This window comes from Scomber scombrus, chromosome 16 (assembly GCF_963691925.1).
Source record: "Scomber scombrus chromosome 16, fScoSco1.1, whole genome shotgun sequence".
Classification (NCBI taxonomy): domain Eukaryota; kingdom Metazoa; phylum Chordata; class Actinopteri; order Scombriformes; family Scombridae; genus Scomber; species Scomber scombrus.
Genome location: NC_084985.1, coordinates 5664344 through 5682516, shown reverse-complemented (window position 1 = coordinate 5682516; position 18173 = coordinate 5664344). Strand labels below are relative to the sequence as shown.

The window sequence follows — 18173 nt, the reverse complement described above, 5'->3', positions numbered from 1 at the left end:
TTGGTTCAACACTTGTTTGATGTGTGTTAATCTCTTTAATCTGTACAGATGTTTGCAGTGGTGTTAACTTTAGAATCAGCTTCTTTGTGTTTCATTGTACAGTTTCACACAGTGAGCTGGATTTTGATCTTTGCTTAGAAATTAAATCAGTCAGATATTAGGTGTAGATGAAAAGCCTCATATCAAGATCTTAGTAAGGCACATCACACAGACTATCTTCTATACTTTAAAATATAAAATGGGTTAATAAGGGTAGTGTGTTTGGGATTTAAAATGTATTTTCTCTGTCTACCATTTCAAAATAATATGCAAAGTGGCGGCACACGTCTTCAGGAGCAAAGGTGTGTGCACAGTGACAGTGTGTGTGTGTGTGTGTGTGTGTGTGTGTGTGTGTGTGTGTGTGTGTGTGTGTGTGTGTGTGTGTGTGTGTGTGTTTGTGTGTGTGTGTGTGTGTGTGTGTGTGTGTGTGTGTGTGTGTGTGTGTGTGTGTGTGTGTGTGTGTGTGTGTGATAAAAACTAGAAAATTACACACAGTTGCTATCCAGGCTCACACTGTCAAATTAGCAGGTAAAATAGTAAAATAGCTTTATGAATAAATGTGTTGGTTCTCGGTTTTCACTGATAAATGAATCAATAACCTTCTGATCTCTTCTCACATCAGCTCTCCAGCTTTTGGTTTAAATTTGAAACATGAGAAGAAATAAACTTTAAAATGTTAAAAACATAACAAAACATTGCTCCTAAATTTCTCAGCTGCATATTTCTTTGCACACCTGGTTTACAAAGTATAACATAGTACTGATTTTAAATCCTTCTTTTCTAACCCTAACCCTTTTGAATAAGAGTTTGAGTTCAGATAAAAAGCTAGAAAAGTGATAATGTTTCTCATAATTTGGCCAATTTCATAAGACTTTATACAATATTAAGTATCAGTGAATGTATTCTGGGTTTATGCTGATATGAAACCCAGATTGTTTTTTTTTTAGATTGTAGAGTAGGAAAGCAGCGGCTCTACTCTATAGCCTCCCCTGAATGTATGGTTCCTGCCTAATGCATGAAATGTGCTTTATAAATAAACGTTCATAAACTTACATTACTTCATCAAGTTTATTCTGCATTGTTATGTTTTCTTGCTGTGTTTTATAAATGATGTTTGAATAGAGAAGGTGTCCACGTTCTCTCTGTTTTTATTTGTACATCATTTACAAAAAAGAAAAACCAATAAAAATTGAACATTTGTGATGGTTTGTCCTTCACTGAATGTGAATTTGAATGATTCAACAGCAACATCTCTTCCCAGTAACAACGTCTCTGTGACTGTTGTTAATCTGAAAACCTCACTGTCCTGTCAGCAGGTTTATCAGATACTATTTCTTCTCACTTATATCTGCACATTAAGTCTGCACGTTGGTACAATTGAATTTATTATTGTTATACTTCATAGTTTAAAATGTTATGATGGTTATTTTTACAATACTTAACTATATTTTGTCTTCTAAACATTTAATATGACATATAATAACGTCCATGATGTCTTCTGGTAGTGTTCAGTACTCAGCATCAGTGGAGCTGCAGGAGAATCAGCTTGATCCTTACAGCTCTGTCATGATACTCATTGTTTTATTTAAGTGTATTAATCTACGAGGATATTCGAGAGGAATTCAATATTCAATTAAATAGTTTTTTATGGCAACCTAATTTAAGGAATACATGTGAACGTTTGACCTTGTTGAGTAAAAACATGCAACAAATAATTATCGTCATTATTACTTAATGGAGTCAAAGAACTGGAGACATTTCCTGAGACCTGCAGTGTCATCAGTTGCCGGGCAGAACTCAGTGCAACAGGTTTGTCTTTAAGGGGAAAACCAAAACACCGCCCTGAACCCGGATGTGTGCAGCGTGAAGAACTAATCTGAGAAGTCTTATATCATTGATAAAACTACACACACAATATTTCCTCAACAGCTGTGTTCATTTAGTCTCTGTGACAGTCATAAGTATTCAGGCAATATTAATTTTACTGTAACTATAGTAACACAGATGAGTAAGAATATAATATGTGTGGATTTACAAAATGTTGGTTTCAGAGAGCAGTGAGGCTGTTTACTGACACTAAATACATTTTAAATGGTTGTTATTTTACTTTAAGTCTCCCTTCATTCAAAAAATGTGTTTTTATTATTACTACACTTAGTTGTTTGAGGTTTATTGTGCAGAATGATGAATGTTGGGGCTTAATAGTGAGGGGAATAGTTGAAGTAAGCACCTTAACATGAGAAGGACTCTTAAAAGTTTGTTTTTATCTGCAATTTAGAGATTTTGAGCTACCAGCATTATGAGTAAACTATTACTATTGATTGAATAAATAGTTTAACAGATTATTTCTTGTATCTAAAACAATATTAGAGCCTCTCAGGGGTCACTTCCTGTTTAAAGGGACACATGGTTTAGTCCAGTCCTGCAGCAGAGTGAACTAAAACAGTCTGACTCACCTTTGTCTTATTTCCAGAATGAAGCTTGTGACAGAAATATAAAGCTCTTTAAAACCTCACAGTGAAAGCTTCACACAGTAATCACTGAATGTTGAGAAACACTTCTAATCACCTCAGATGTGTGATATTATTTAGTGAGTCAAGTTTCTGTGCAGACATGATGATGGATGTATTAAAAGGAGAAAAGGGCCTAACAGCCTCCATAAGTACAGGGTTGATATTTATGTTGTGACACTGGATGCATGTGCAGAGTTTGACACGTGAAGTGGAAAAAACACATCAGACATTAATTAATATTAGTAGTATGTTTATATGTCTTGAAACATGTGTGTAGGAGATGTTTAATGTCTCCACATGTGACCAGAGTCCTGTATTATAACAACAATTTGATAAACTCACAGAGAGCCAGGTAACATCAGGTGGTTTCCCATCAGCAGGAATATATATAGTTTGTCCAGAGGGGGGCGCTGTTACACCTCTGACATCTCTGTACAGATAAACTCAGGTATCAATCAGCAGTGAGTCACAAACACTAATAAACAGCCGACTACATTAATTATATAAAATATCTAATATTTAGCCTCTTGCTTTGTTTGTGTTAACATGAAACAAAGGTGAAGATGTGAGTTTTTCTTCATAAAAGTAAATTCTATAACGTTTTATGCTTCAAAAAGTAAAAGTGAGGATAGAAACAGAGGATAAATCTGACAACAGCAAAATGAAAAACAGCATCAGGTGTCCAAACATCAACAGAGGTGTTCAGTTTCTCTTTGGTGGAGCAGTTTTCAGCGTACACAGTTTCACATTAGTTCAGAAGCTTCTAGCTTGTAGGACACAGCTGAGCTGAGCTGATGGTAGTGATGAAGAAACTGCCTCGTCTTCCTCATGTTGTGGTTATATTTCTTTGGTTGCTGTTTTCACTCTGAAGTCATGAAGATCTGATCTGTCCTGATGTTTAAAGTGTTTTATACCAAACATTAACTGGAGGTTTGATATTCTGGAGGGAAATATTCACCACATTTAGTCACTGTAACACCAATAAAACCACATTGTTTGATGTTGATATTTTTGATCAGGACTGTTTTCAACCCCAGAACATCCACACAGAACAACAGAAGAAGAATAACATTATGCATGGTATATTACAGGTATTATTATATGTGTTATAATATGACTTTCATGGATAAAAAACCCATAAAATAAAGCCTGACATGCCTCTCCATCCTCTATAACATGGGTGAAAACAAGCAAATGTTACTTTCACTTTCGTTTAATAACCTGTTCAGATCAGTTTAACCCAGATTTAAGTGACGTTGGTCTCATACTGAATTCTCATTGGCTCAGAAGGAGGCTGAAGTGAGCGCTGCTGCCAGTCCTACCCTCAGATCAGCGGTGTGGCACACAGGAGGAGCAGTCTGTGTGTGTCTGTGGATTAAGAAGCATATCAGTTGACAGTAAAGTTGGAGATTCTGCAGTTGAGAATGAAGATCTTGGTTTTCCTGGCCCTCCTGGGTCTACACAGTGCAGCGGGAGGTGAGTTAATTCATATATTTTAAATCCATTGATGGTAAAAAATAAAAAAATAAAAAAAAGGTTTTATATCTGTAGATGGTTATACCAATTTAAATGTAGTCTCATAGTATTAGATGTTTAATTCCCTGACTTCCTTGCAGATTATAGAAATATTTTTTAAAGTCATAAACTCATTATCTTAAAGTTTACTTTAAATTCAGTCAGTGACAAATCTAGTTGATTAATGTTTATTTTTTGTAACGTGCTGAAGTTTTGCCAAAATGGAATTCCTGTTATATTTCTAATAAGAAGTTATTAAAACGTTTTTTTCCCCCTTCTTTTATTTACTATTTTTAATCTGGCCCATCATTTCATGTTATAATATTTTATTAGGACCTTTTAGATCGACTCGGTCCGAGCGCGTTCTGACAAAATGGCAGCACAATTACGCAGCTCAAAAATAGTCCAACACACTCAGATAAATAAATAAGATATAAACAACACGACTAAAATACAACAAAATACACGTTAAACTACACTTTAACACAGTTACACTTATTTAAGTTGTCTATGACGTCATGTTTTCTATTAAATTTTGTTCCAAACAACAATAATTAAAATCATCTTCAGTCAGTGTAACTATTAATTAGTGATATTAGTCATTATTACTTATTATTGTAGAAATGATGTAAATGTGTTAACAAACACTTTTCAGTCTGAAAGACGTCACTACATTTCATCTGAAGTGTGTATAATTAACATCTACAGACTGCTGAAGGTTTTTATTAGTAACCAACATGAGTCAGCAGATGGCGCTGTTTCCATAGATATTGATGCTGAAGACAAACAACTTCCTGCTCTGATGGCACAATATTTAATATCATTCACTAATGATTGTAATCTAAATGACTGACAGCCATCATTTATTTTGTTTAACCAGTCAAATGTAAACTTGACAATTAACAAAGCACATTATGTCTGAATCTGTAATTTGGTATCAAATATTTGTTAAAGTGATTTTTAAAGCAAAAATCTAAATATGTATTGTTTTTCTTAGTTTTATGACAGCAAACTGAACTTTTCTGAATTTTTTTTTGTCTTTTACTTTAATTTGGACTAAACAAAATATTTGAAAAGGTAACTGTGGAATCTGAGAACTTGAAATGGACATTTTCACTATTTAATAACATTTTATAAAACAAATAATCAATTAATTAAAAACACGATTCCTAGATGATCTGATAATGAAAATAAGTGTGAGCTGCAGCTCTAATTTTATCATATTTATAATTTATTCAGGCATTTGATTTAATAATTTATAGATTTATTCCTTTGACAGATTTGTGAGATATTTTTATTTTGACCAGCTCAGAATTTTTTAAGTTCAGTTTAATAGTTTTACAACACAGAGATATGATCTACATGTATTCAGACATTAGAGGTGAAGGTTTAAGTTACTTTATTGTCTCCCATTTGATCAAATGCTGCATAAAACTAGATGTTACAACAAAAACATTAAATAGGGAAACGTGCAAATATCAAGTTCAAGTTTATTGTGATTTTCACTGTGCCTTTGCATACACAAGAGAATGAAATTCTGATTCTCAATCACTGATCCCAGTGCAGATAAAAACATAAATGGAATAATAAACATCCTAATAGAATAATAATAAATAGGAATAAAATCAATAAAAAGAAAATCAAAATACATCTGTGCAAAATCTCACTAGTTAAAAGTAGTCCATTTCCACAAAGTGCAGGTAGTGCCTTCAGTCTTTTGACTTGACAGGTGACTAGCTGTCAAGGATTAGAGTGTGTGTGGTTGTGTATATGGGGAGAGGGGACAGTCTGAGATAAAATTATTTACATAAAAATCAGCTTTTTATCCAGTATTAATTGATACTAATAGATAATCCAAGAAAACGTTATTAAATATAGTCACACAATTCAGAAGATTTGATTTTACACAAATTGTTTGTTATCAAAGATTTTGGAAGTGAAATTATATACTAAATATAATTCTTCAGTTTACACAAATCAACATATGAAAGTGACATACACAAGAGACAGATCTGACTTTTTGTCTTTAAATTTTTTTTAATTTATTTCAGGTTTTAACATAACAAGTTATCAGTTTTGTCAGTTGTTTCATTCATCCTGTCACATTTATACAGTTTTGGCATTTGAATAACCAAAGAAGAAAAACAAACAGAGTGTTGGGTCTATTAAAAAACCCTTCATACTTACAAACTTAATATACTCAAATGTTTAAAATCCTCAAAACCTCTGATAATTTAATTTAATAATAATAATAATACATTTAATTGTTATTTAATCATGAAAAATGACGACAGCAAAAGCAAAGAGCGGAATAACTCACTTCTAAACTGTATCAGGAGAAGAGTTTAAAACTTCAGGGAGAAGAAACAGTTGTCACTGTTCAAAGTTTAAAGTATCAGATAAAAACCACAATAGACATAATATAATAAAGTCCAATACATAATGTTTTAATTATCTGAATATAGAAAATAAAATTATTATCACACGCAGAGTAAATCAGTCCCTACAGGAAAATGTGATTTTGTGATCTTAATGATTAACACAAAATCAATATGAGAAGATTAAAAGATAATTATAATACATCCATGAAATCAATGGACTTCATTTGGGCCAATTGTTGCTTTTTGCATTAAATTAAATGATGACATGAACTTTTTCTTACAGTGACTCACTCTCTGAAGTATTTCTACACTGGGTCCTCTCAAGTCCCAAACTTCCCAGAGTTTGTGACTGTCGGATTGGTTGATGATGTTCAGATGATTCACTATGACAGCAACACCAAGAAAGCTGAACCCAAACAGGACTGGATGGACACATTTTCAGCAGATAATCCACAGTACTTGGCAGGTCAAACTGAGGGCCTTAAGGGTACCCAACCGGTCTTCAAAGGCAACATTGAAACTTTAAAGCAGCGCTTCAACCAAACTGGAGGTTTGTTTATGTTTCACTGTTTACTGATAAAATGTTGTTTATGGTTTTATCATCTCACACACATACACACACACACACACACACACACACACACACACACACACACACGCACACACACACACGCACACACACACACGCACACACACACACACACACACACACACACACACACACACACACACACACACTCCTGGATGTTTCTATACTGCACTGATACAGTGTTTCTGTCCCATAATAACCAACAGAGATTATTAACACTTTATCTCCACTAGATTAGATCAGAATAACTCTACTGAACTGTTCACAGTGAGTCGGTCCACAATAACTCTCCTGTAGAAACATGTTTATCACAACACACAGCTGATAGAGGAACATTAACGCCTGGTTTCTTAAACTACGGCTCAGGGCTGTAAATAGGACACAGGCTGCTTGTGCTGGGTCTCCATATGACAGCAGTAACAGTATGTTTTAATAAAGCTGACTGACAGGACGACACAGTAAATGTCTCATTCACATCACAGCTTTAAAAAGTTTAACAGCACGACTCTACTGTACTGATACACAGTGTGTCCATCCCATAATAAACATCCAGTACAACTACACATTAGATTACATTAACTTTACTTTACCACAGTGTGTCCATCCCATAATAAACATATAGTACAAATAAACATTAGGTTACATTAACTTTACTTTACCACAGTGTGTCCATCCCATAATAAACATATAGTACAAATACACATTAGATTACATTAACTTTACATAATCACAGTGTGTCCATCCCATAATAAACATATAGTACAACTACACATTAGGTTACATTAACTTTACTTTACCACAGTGTGTCCATCCCATAATAAACATATAGTACAAATACACATTAGGTTACATTAACTTTACATAACCACAGTGTGTCCATCCCATAATAAACATATAGTACAAATACACATTAGGTTACATTAACTTTACTTTACCACAGTGTGTCCATCCCATAATAAACATATAGTACAAATACACATTAGGTTACATTAACTTTACATAACCACAGTGTGTCCATCCCATAATAAACATATAGTACAAATACACATTAGGTTACATTAACTTTACTTTACCACAGTGTGTCCATCCCATAATAAACATAGTACAACTACACATTAGATTACATTAACTTTACATAACCACAGTGTGTCCATCCCATAATAAACATATAGTACAAATACACATTAGGTTACATTAACTTTACATAACCACAGTGTGTCCATCCCATAATAAACATATAGTACAACTACACATTAGATTACATTAACTTTACATAACTGCAAACATATACATAGTACTGAAATAATTAGTTAGTTAATCAATTAGAAGATTAACAGGAAATGTCTTTTAATTTGAATTGAAATTTTTTTGATAATCAGATAATCATTGAAAGTCTTTTAATCATTCCAGTTTCTCAAATTTGATAATTTGATGCTTTTATCTGATTTATATCATTAAGATTTATTAATTTTCAACTTTGATCAGACAAAACAATTAATCTAAAGATTTCACTTTAGACGTTTTTCTCTTTTTTGTGACATTTTGTAAAGTACAATCTTAATCAATTAATCAAAAATGTAGAAAAAAGAAAAAAAAGATGAATCAATAATGAAAAAGAATAATTAGCTTCAGCTCTAAATATTTAGTAGAAGCACAGATTAGATTATATTAACTTTACTTGACTGCAGTGTGTCTGTGCCTTAATAAACATACATAGTGATGAAATGATAAGTCAGTTAATCAATTATCAGATTAACAGAAAATTAATTTTGATAATCAGATAATCAATTAAAGTCTTTTTATAATTCCAGTTTGTCAAATATGTGATTTTGATGCTTTTAACTGTTTTATATCATTGAAAATTAAATAGTTTTCAGCATTGATCAGATAAAACAATCCGATGTTTCACTTTAGACTTTTTTCACCTTTTTCAGACATTTTCTAAAGTACATTTGTAATCTAATAATAAAAAAATATTACTTAAATGAATCGATAATGAGAATAATCATTATTTACAGCTCTAAATATATAGAGGTACAGATTATATTAAATTAACTTTACTTGACTGCAGTGTGTCTGTGTCATAGACTGTAAATTAAAAAGATGAACAACATGAAAGCTCATTAAAAGTGAAGCTGAAACGTGTGTAGCGCCCCCTGGTGGCCGGTTGCAGTGCAGCTCATAAATCCCGCCTCCTCCATGTTAGCAGATGAGACATGAGCCAAACTAAGAAAATCAAAATGCTCCTTTAATAAATTTACCCCAAAGATGTTTTCTGTCATTTTAGGAAGTTCTTATCACGCTGATGTTTGTGCAACTGCTCATTTTTCTGATAAGTTAGTTTTTAATTAGTTATTTGATTATATATATTAAAAAAGAGGGTGTGACATCATGATTGACAGCTGTGATTGACAGCTCTGAAACCTCAGTCAGACGAGCCGAGTGACCGCAGCAGTTTCTGATAAAAGACGCTAAATGTAGGTTTTCATCTGTGATTCATACCGGCTGGTGTTGGAGGGAAGGTAGCGCCAATTTAAGGATTAGCAGGAGGAGGAGAAGGAGCAGTCAGACCGTGAGGAGTTTTAATGAGATTAATGAGACTGCAGACGAGAGATCAGCGGCTACGTTAAAGCGAGTGAAGCTACAAGGTTAAAATTGTGTCATAATATCTGAATAAAATCTCCCAAGAATCAAACCAAAGTTAAAAATTAACTGAAAGCTAAAAGAAAAAGACCTCAAATACAAAACTTTAGATAAAACTATAGAAGAGTGAAACATTTGATCACAATATTCTCCACTTTTCTCTCACTGATGAGGATTTGTCTGCTTAAATTTTTCAGTTTTGTTGTTTGTTGAAGTGCAACAAGTAGTGCGACCAGTAGCGGACCGTGGGGTCTTTAACTGGGCCTTCAATGGTGACCCAGCTACACACACACACGTCTCCAGTAACTGATTCCCTCAACTTCCACTAAAATCAAAACCACGAGGAAACTACATCAATAAATCCACATAAAAATAAACCCATGACATAAATAACCTTCCAACTCCTCAAATCACGACTCAACATCTTGAAACTATGCAGACTTCAGTTTCTCTCTCTGGGCCACCGTAGCTGTCTCTGGACCATAACAGCCTCCTAGTTTTTATAAGCACTTCATTAATGAACCAAGAGCGCAGCCTCTTACTATCAACTTATAACACAACAACATTACATGCTTTATAAGACATTACAACAACAAAGGAAATATTTTAAAGATATAAATTAGGCCATATCTATATATATATATATATATATATATATATATATATATATATATATATATATATATATATATATATATATATATATCACATAGCAGCAGATTAAAGCATCACCAACAACAGTCTTACATAATATAACAAGACTCAGCAGTCACTTGTAGATTAAATCCATCTGTCTGTGCTGCAGAGTAAACACAGATAGAAAAACTCTTTATTTGTTTCTAGACTTGCCGTCAGCCAGCCGCAGGTCATAGTTTCCCTCCGTAAAGTTCCTCATGAAGCCCTTCCAGCTCAGGTTTTGGTCTCTCGCTTTCAGATATTTATTTATTAACAAAGTCAGAATTGACGAATACATGAAACAATGACAGAGCTCATTATCAATGATATATATGTTCATACATGTACAAATATAAATATATAATAAAATATATGCACATAAATATATATGACTAAATAAAAAAATAGACAAGGGATGAAAATAAAATAGAATTTAAAATGTACCGTTTATATGCGTTACAATAAATTATACAACAATTTATAGAAAAGAAAAGGGATAAGTTATAGTTTCAAGGCAGTTCAACAAATATATTTTATAATCTTCTATAAATCTGTTACTTTACTTATTTACAAATACTGAAACTTAGGCCTATTAGTTGATAATGATGACATCACCTGGGGGTTTCCCAATCACCTCAAACCAAATTTACATTGGTTGATGTTGTCGTCCCTTCATATTTATGCCAGGAACATTTTCTTATGAGCGGAGCCTGTAACCGAGGACACAGCAGCGCTGAGATGGAAACAGCTGTATTAACCCTTACAGACTGTTACGGTTCAATATGACCCATTTTTACATTTGAGAGCTGTAAAAACACCAAATACACATTTATTTTAGATGGACTTTTTCTAATGTGACCCATAGTTTACAAAAATTGAAATAAAATGCAGTTTTAACAAAAACTAAAAGTGTGCAGATGATACACATTTTATATGAAAATGTACAAATCAGCACTTAAACATGTTGCATTCATCATTTTCTATAAAATCTTCTCACGGAAGATAAAATAGTGATTGTGAAAGTCTTTGTTTCCATTTAATCAATCAAACAGAAGAATAATCAAACATTTATTAATGGCTGATGGGGAATTTATGAATATGAATTGTTGTAGAGAATAATTATGAGTCAGAATATGAACAGTATGTAAAGGGTTAAGAAGCAGAAAATATTGGGTTTATTATTGTGACAATAAATTGAACAAAAAATTATTCTTAAACATCAAATAAATAATTTAGACTAATTATAAAATATTCTAACAATAACATTATAACATAATTTAATATTTTATCAACTGAAAATGACACTTCTCAAAAATGATAGAGAAGTCTCTGAACACCTGAACACATGATCTTTATGTCAGAACTCAAACTGAGAAATTAATCAGCAAAACTGACAGAAAGTGACCTCAAACGTTTTATTGTACATTTTGATTTTGAGGTGATTGTTTTGTTTGATGTTTGGGAGATTTTGTTCAATTATTACGACACAAATGTAATCCCATAGGAAGGAACGTCTACCTTCATTTATCATAAATTACTGTCTAAAATACGCCTCCTAAGTAAGTTTGAACTCAGTACGGACATTTAAAACTATGTCATACTCACGTCGTCTCCATGTCCGTTGCCTGGTTACCATCAGACATGAACCAGCATTTTTAACATGTTTGTTTTTATGTAAGTTTATTTATTTGTTCAGCACTTTTCATACAGTAGTTGTAACTCAAGGTGCTGTATTCATAAGAAATACATTAAAAATACTTAAAATACATTAAAAAATAACAGAATGTTGAGATACATTTAAAAAATAACAGAATGTTGAGATACATTTAAAAAATAACAGAATGTTGAGATACATTTAAAAAATAACAGAATGTTGAGATACATTAAAGATAAGAGAATAAAAATTAGAAAATAAAAAGTGAGACATTAAAGTGCTCAAAGTGTAATAAACATACATATATAGATGTTATAGAGGAAGTTAATTGAAGTCTGTATAATTAAGTTTTTAATTGACTTTTAAAAGTGTTCACTGACGTCGCCTCTTTTATTTCTGCTGGTTTTCCAGGTTTTAAGTGTCGACTAAATGATGCTGTTGTAAGAAGGGTTGAGTTAAGATTTAGGTTATTTATATTAATATGTTTTATATATAATATCACTTACCCCCACAACCGGAAAATAGTTTTAATGCAGTAACCATCAAGTTAATTGTTAAGTGTAAATGACGTAATACAGTGTGTTTCATGTGTGTAAAGTTTGTATTCGTAAATATAATCATTATATTACTTTTATTTTATTAACCATGAAAACACTCAGCTTCTGATTGGCTCTGATATTCTGACTCTAACCTGAACCATCTCACTCCTCATGTCTAAACCTAATCAATGAAGGCAACGAGGAGCCAATCAGAGGCAGCGTAGGGCGGGTCTAGGTGGCAGCCATTTTGGATATTTTGGCTTCACTTTTGCACAGCAGCAGGAAGTGGAGACGTGTCGTCCATCTTTATATACAGTCTGTGGTCTGTGCCTTAATTAACATGCATAGTGTAGAAATGACTAGTCAGTTAATCAATTAGTAGATTAACAGATAATTAATTTTAATAATCAGATAATCATTTAAAGTATTTTATCAAGAAACAAAAAGTCAAAAATTTTCTGGTTCCAGTTTGTCAAATATGAGAATTTGATGCTTTTATCTGTTTTATATTATTATAATTAAATACTGTTCAGTGTTGATCAGACAAAAAGATCAATATGAATATTTCACTTTAGACTCTGTGAACTTGTTTTTGACGCTTTTCACTATTTTCTGACATTTTGTAAAGTAAATGTTTAATACATTAATCAATAAGTAATCAATAGCTGAACTGTGTGTGTGTGTGTGTGTGTGTGTGTGTGTGTGTGTGTGTGTGTGTGTGTGTGTGTGTGTGTTGGTCTCAGTGGAGGCAGTGTGTCTCTGTGGTAAAGACAGGAAGTGGACTCTGTTTCCCAGCAGTCTCTGCTTCTCTGTCTCTCTCTGAGTCGTCCACACTGTCCAGATGATGATTGGCTGTGAGTGGTTTCCATCCAGCCAATAACAGCAGAAGGTGTAGATGTTGTGTTTTGGTGTGTGTGGATCAGTGTGTCTCTGTGGTGAAGATGTGATATCAGCTGATGACAGCTGACTGTGCTGAGATCTCACTCTGGTTTACTGCAGTCTGTGTCTCTGTCTCTCTCTCAGGTGTCCATGTTTACCAGAACATGTACGGCTGTGAATGGGATGATGAGACTGGAGAGGTTAATGGATTTCATCAGTTTGGTTATGATGGAGAAGACTTCATAGTGTTTGACCTGAAGACTCTGACATGGATCGCTCCCAAACAACAAGCTGTCATCACCAAACACAAGTGGGACAAAGACAAAGCCTTCAATGACTATTGGAGCAACTACCATAGTGAGATCTGCGTTGACTGGCTCAAGAAGTATGTGAACTATGGGAGGAGCTCTCTGATGAGAACAGGTAGAGTCACATGACCTGATGTAGTTTCATGAACACAACAATGTTAATATGCCTCCTCTGTTTCTAACTTACAGTAACATTACAATAAATATGAACCAACACACAGAGACCTGCTGAGTCTCAGTTTACACACATTTCTCTTTCATTTTCTCTCTCACCTCTCTTCATCTCTCTGCCTCCCTCCTCCTTTACCACATTTTCTCTCTGTCACTTTTTCACACATTTATCGTCATTATTTTCTTTCTGTCTCACTCTCTCTATCTCACATTTTCTATCACTGTCCTCCTCCTCTCTTTCTCATCTAGTCTCTCTCTCCTCACCTCTCTTCATCTGTCTTTCTTCTCCTCTGTCCCTCCCTTCTTTTCTCAACCACATCATATACCTACATATTTATTGCTAATGCATTTAAATACATTACACCAAACAATAATATTAATATACTGTAAATAAGAATAAAGAAACTATAAATTGTTTTCATTTTTACCCTCCAGAGCTTCCCTCCACACATTCTCTCCTCCAGAAGACTCCCTCCTCTCCAGTCAGCTGCTTCGCTACAGGTTTCTACCCTGACAGAGTCATGATGTTCTGGAGGAAAGATGGAGTTGAGCTTCATGAGGACGTGGAACGTGGAGAGATCCTCCCCAACCATGATGGATCCTTCCAGATGAGTGTTAAGCTGGACGTTTCATCAATCGCACCTGAAGACTGGAGGAAGTACGAATGTGTGTTTCAGCTCTCTGGTGTGAAGGACGACATCATCATCAATCTGGATGAAATAAGAAAGCCTGGTGAGAAAGACAGTTAGTTTATTTTCTTCTGATTCATGTTTTTCCATTATTTGTGACTGATAGGGCTGTTGGTCTCCTTTAGTGGTTTCTTTAGTTGTCTTTGTTTTTAAGTCATCTTGATTTTATTTGTGTCTTTGTTCAAACTAATGAGATTACTGTAAAACTTTGTGGTTTTAACTCCCAACACTGATTGTTCACTAAAACACACTCAGCATCAACATGTTTGTCTTCTTCTTGTGACTTCCTTCTGAAATCTAAATGACTGAATTTGTTTTAATAAATACAATCTGATCCATTGATGAAAGAGTGAGATAAACAAAGATGAATGTTCTGCTGTGGTTCTTCAGGTTTCCCTCTTGGTGCTGTTATCGGAGGTGTTGTTGTACTGCTGCTCCTGGTAGTCGGCATCGTTGGATTCTTCCTCTGGAAAAAGAACAAGAAGGGAAAGGAAGGTGAGAAAAGAGATGTTTTAACTTCACAGATGTATTTAATATACATGTATGTGCTATTGTTTTGGTATTAATGTTTTTATAACATCATATATTTTCAGTCAGTAAATTTCAATGACAAAATTAGTTGACATATATAAATAAATAAATTCTGAATAAATAACTTTGTGATGTTTTCTGTATTTCAGGATTTAAACTTGCCAGCAGTAAGTATTTTAAATATTAAATGTTTGATAGTGTTATTTGCTTTGTCTTGTAATATTTGGATGTTACCTAACAACATTATCAGATTGAAAGCCAGAGATTTAAAAAACACAGGAAGTCAGTCAGTGGAGCAGACGTATCACAGAGGCAAACAGCCAGAGAATCAGGCAGAGTGAAAACACTGAAACATGAAGAGAACAAAAATGCTGGAATGCTCTTTACATTTAGACAAGATGATCTTCAGGGTTAGAACCATAATAATAATGATAATAATAATAATGATAATAATAATGATAATAATAATGATAATAATAATGATAATGATGATTAGATAATAGAGGATTGGATCATGTTTCTTTGGATTACACACACTCTACTTTCTTTGGAAACAGGTGTTAAATATATTCTGGCATTTTGTAATCTGTGAGAACTGAAATTATTTGTCTTTACTTTGGTTTTTTTCAATCAAGCTCATTTCTCCATGTCAAAAGTTGTTTTTTTAGTGTAGTTTTTAGTTTTAGTTTAGTTTGTCTGGCCGTTTGTACTCGTTTGCCGTAGATTTCAAAGGATTTTGCATGTTGTGCAGAGTAACATTTCCTGTATGGAGTGTAAATGTGGTAGTTCAGTGCAGGATAAATAAACTAACAGTCTCTTTCTGACTTTACAGCTTCTGACACCAGCTCCGACAACTCTCAGCAACAGATTCCAAAAGCCTGAATAACAAACACACCAACCTGCACACAGTGAGTTACTTTATATGAACTGTTTACAGCTCCTGTTAAACAAAGTTATCTCAAACTATCTGCTAAATTATGTTATTGAATTTTCTTATTTATCCACCACAAGTTTTTAGTTGTAAAGTAGTTATTCCTTTTTATTTTAAATTGGGTCTTGAACAACAAATAAAGTGCAAATATTTGACAAACGATTAGTTGACATATTGTAATAATGACACAGATGGCGATGTTTTCTTTTTGTGTTCTTTCATAAACTCTGAATAAATAACTTTGTGATGTTTTCTGTATTTCAGGGTTTAAACTAAATACATATGATGCTACTATAAGTCTCTCACACTGGTGTATTTTAAAGGTGAAAACACAATTTAGACATGAACTTGTGATTCACCAGATGTTTTAGATGCAAGAAATCTGGTTTATGAAACATTTCTCAGTGTGAGATTCAGTATAACTACAGAAAAACTAATTTAACTGATAACCTTCACTTTTTTACCCAGAAATATCTCATATTGAATAAAATGAAACAGACTTCTTATATTAACACTAACAGATTTGATCTTCCACCTTGTTTGTCTTTTTATTGTCTTGACAGGAAACCAGTGAAGATCAGAAGAGGACGATGAACTCTAGTAATTGACTGTAAATATTCTTTTTCACAGAATTTCTGCTTCTGATTGACAAAATTTCACAAACCATCTTTAATTGAATACTGAGATTAAAGTAATTGAACCTGTTGTTTCATCTTTAATCATCATTTACTGTGTTTACCTTCATTCCTGCTGCGACTGCTGTTAAACGCAGGTTGTCTTCTGTTAAACTTGTGACAGTCGTAGCTAGAAGCATCACTTTCCTTCACTGTGTGAGTTAAACACATCTGGAGAGAAGTGATGCGACTGTCCGGATGTTTCTGCAGATGTTTTGTAGATGTTTTATTTTGTCACTGCAGCAGCTTCCAGATACCAAAAACATGAGCAGAGAAACAAGAAAGAGCTCAGAGTCACATCATGTTTGTTTCTTAATGTCCATAAACAGAATCTGGTGTTTGAATTCATACTCAGCTATGATAACATTAAATGATTTTCCTTTTATCACAGATGAGGTTATAAAACACTTTAAATGAAGCAGACTTTGGTTGAACACTTGTTTGATGTCAGTGTGTTAATCTCTCTAATCTGTACAGATGTTTGCAGTCTTTACAGTCAGCTTCTTTTTGTTTTATTGCTGAACATTTTATAATGGTGTGTTAAGTTTTTATTTGATTAGAAACATTTTTATTTTCTCACTAAGTTTCTTTTCATGGCTCCTATTTATTTGTAATTTTTCTGTAGGATCTATTCTGTAATTATAGTTTCTGTCTTTGCTGGGGTGTAAATGAGAGTGTAGCATCATTTTGGGTACAACTTGTACATATTAGGGTTTTAATAAATGAATAAAAGTCCTTTGGAAACCCAGTGAAGACTTCTCTGTTTATTTGAGCTTCATAGTTTAAGGATTTTTCAGGAGTTCAGGTTTATTAAAGGTTTAGTTCTGTTTCAGGAGGCAGTGATGCTGTTCAGTAACACTAAACACATATTCAATGGATTTCATTTTAGTTAATTTCTACAAATTTAATGAATAAATATGACCATGTATCATTTATTTTCATGATGATTTGACAGAAAGCAGAAAGTCAGGTGATGGTTTCCCATCATCAGCTCAGAGGAAGTTATTTAACCAAAGGGGGCGCTGATTTTTCCCTCTAAAATTCTCACATGGTTTCATTTCAATAAATGTTCAAATGATCCAATATTTCAGCAAAGATTAGAGAAAAAGTGCAAAAACTGAAAACACATTTGTGTATTAGAACTTTGTTTTTTCTTCTTTCCTCTCCCATTAATCATCTCACCACCCTTCACATTTATCTGCTGACCCTTTGGAGGGGCCCCACCCCTAGGTTGGGAACCACTGGACTAAACTAGCTAACTGTATATAAAGTAGTGTAAACTAGCTCCACCTCCAGCAGCTACAACATGCTGCTCTAACACTGATGCTTCACTAGTAATAATCTAATGATGTCATATATAATAATATATCAGTCAGAGGGACCAAACCACTACTTTTACTGTAATACTGCATACTACATCACTCATAATACTGCAGTACTTT

General features: G+C 33.5%; 1 protein-coding gene and 1 long non-coding RNA gene across 2 annotated transcripts; both read left to right on the top strand.

The window, feature by feature from the left end:
• Positions 1–39: 39 nt before the first annotated feature.
• LOC133996517 (uncharacterized) lies at positions 40–17479 on the top strand. Its single transcript, XR_009927220.1, has 2 exons — positions 40–163; positions 17228–17479. It is a non-coding gene; the product is annotated as an uncharacterized LOC133996517 (long non-coding RNA).
• LOC133996492 (major histocompatibility complex class I-related gene protein-like) lies at positions 3880–17162 on the top strand. Its single transcript, XM_062436079.1, has 8 exons — positions 3880–4028; positions 6732–6998; positions 13572–13850; positions 14342–14638; positions 14986–15090; positions 15276–15293; positions 15959–16034; positions 16621–17162. Exons 1-7 carry the CDS (start codon positions 3977–3979, stop codon positions 16006–16008), a joined length of 1068 nt encoding a protein of 355 aa, XP_062292063.1. The 5' UTR covers positions 3880–3976; the 3' UTR covers positions 16009–16034; positions 16621–17162.
• Positions 17480–18173: the final 694 nt, after the last annotated feature.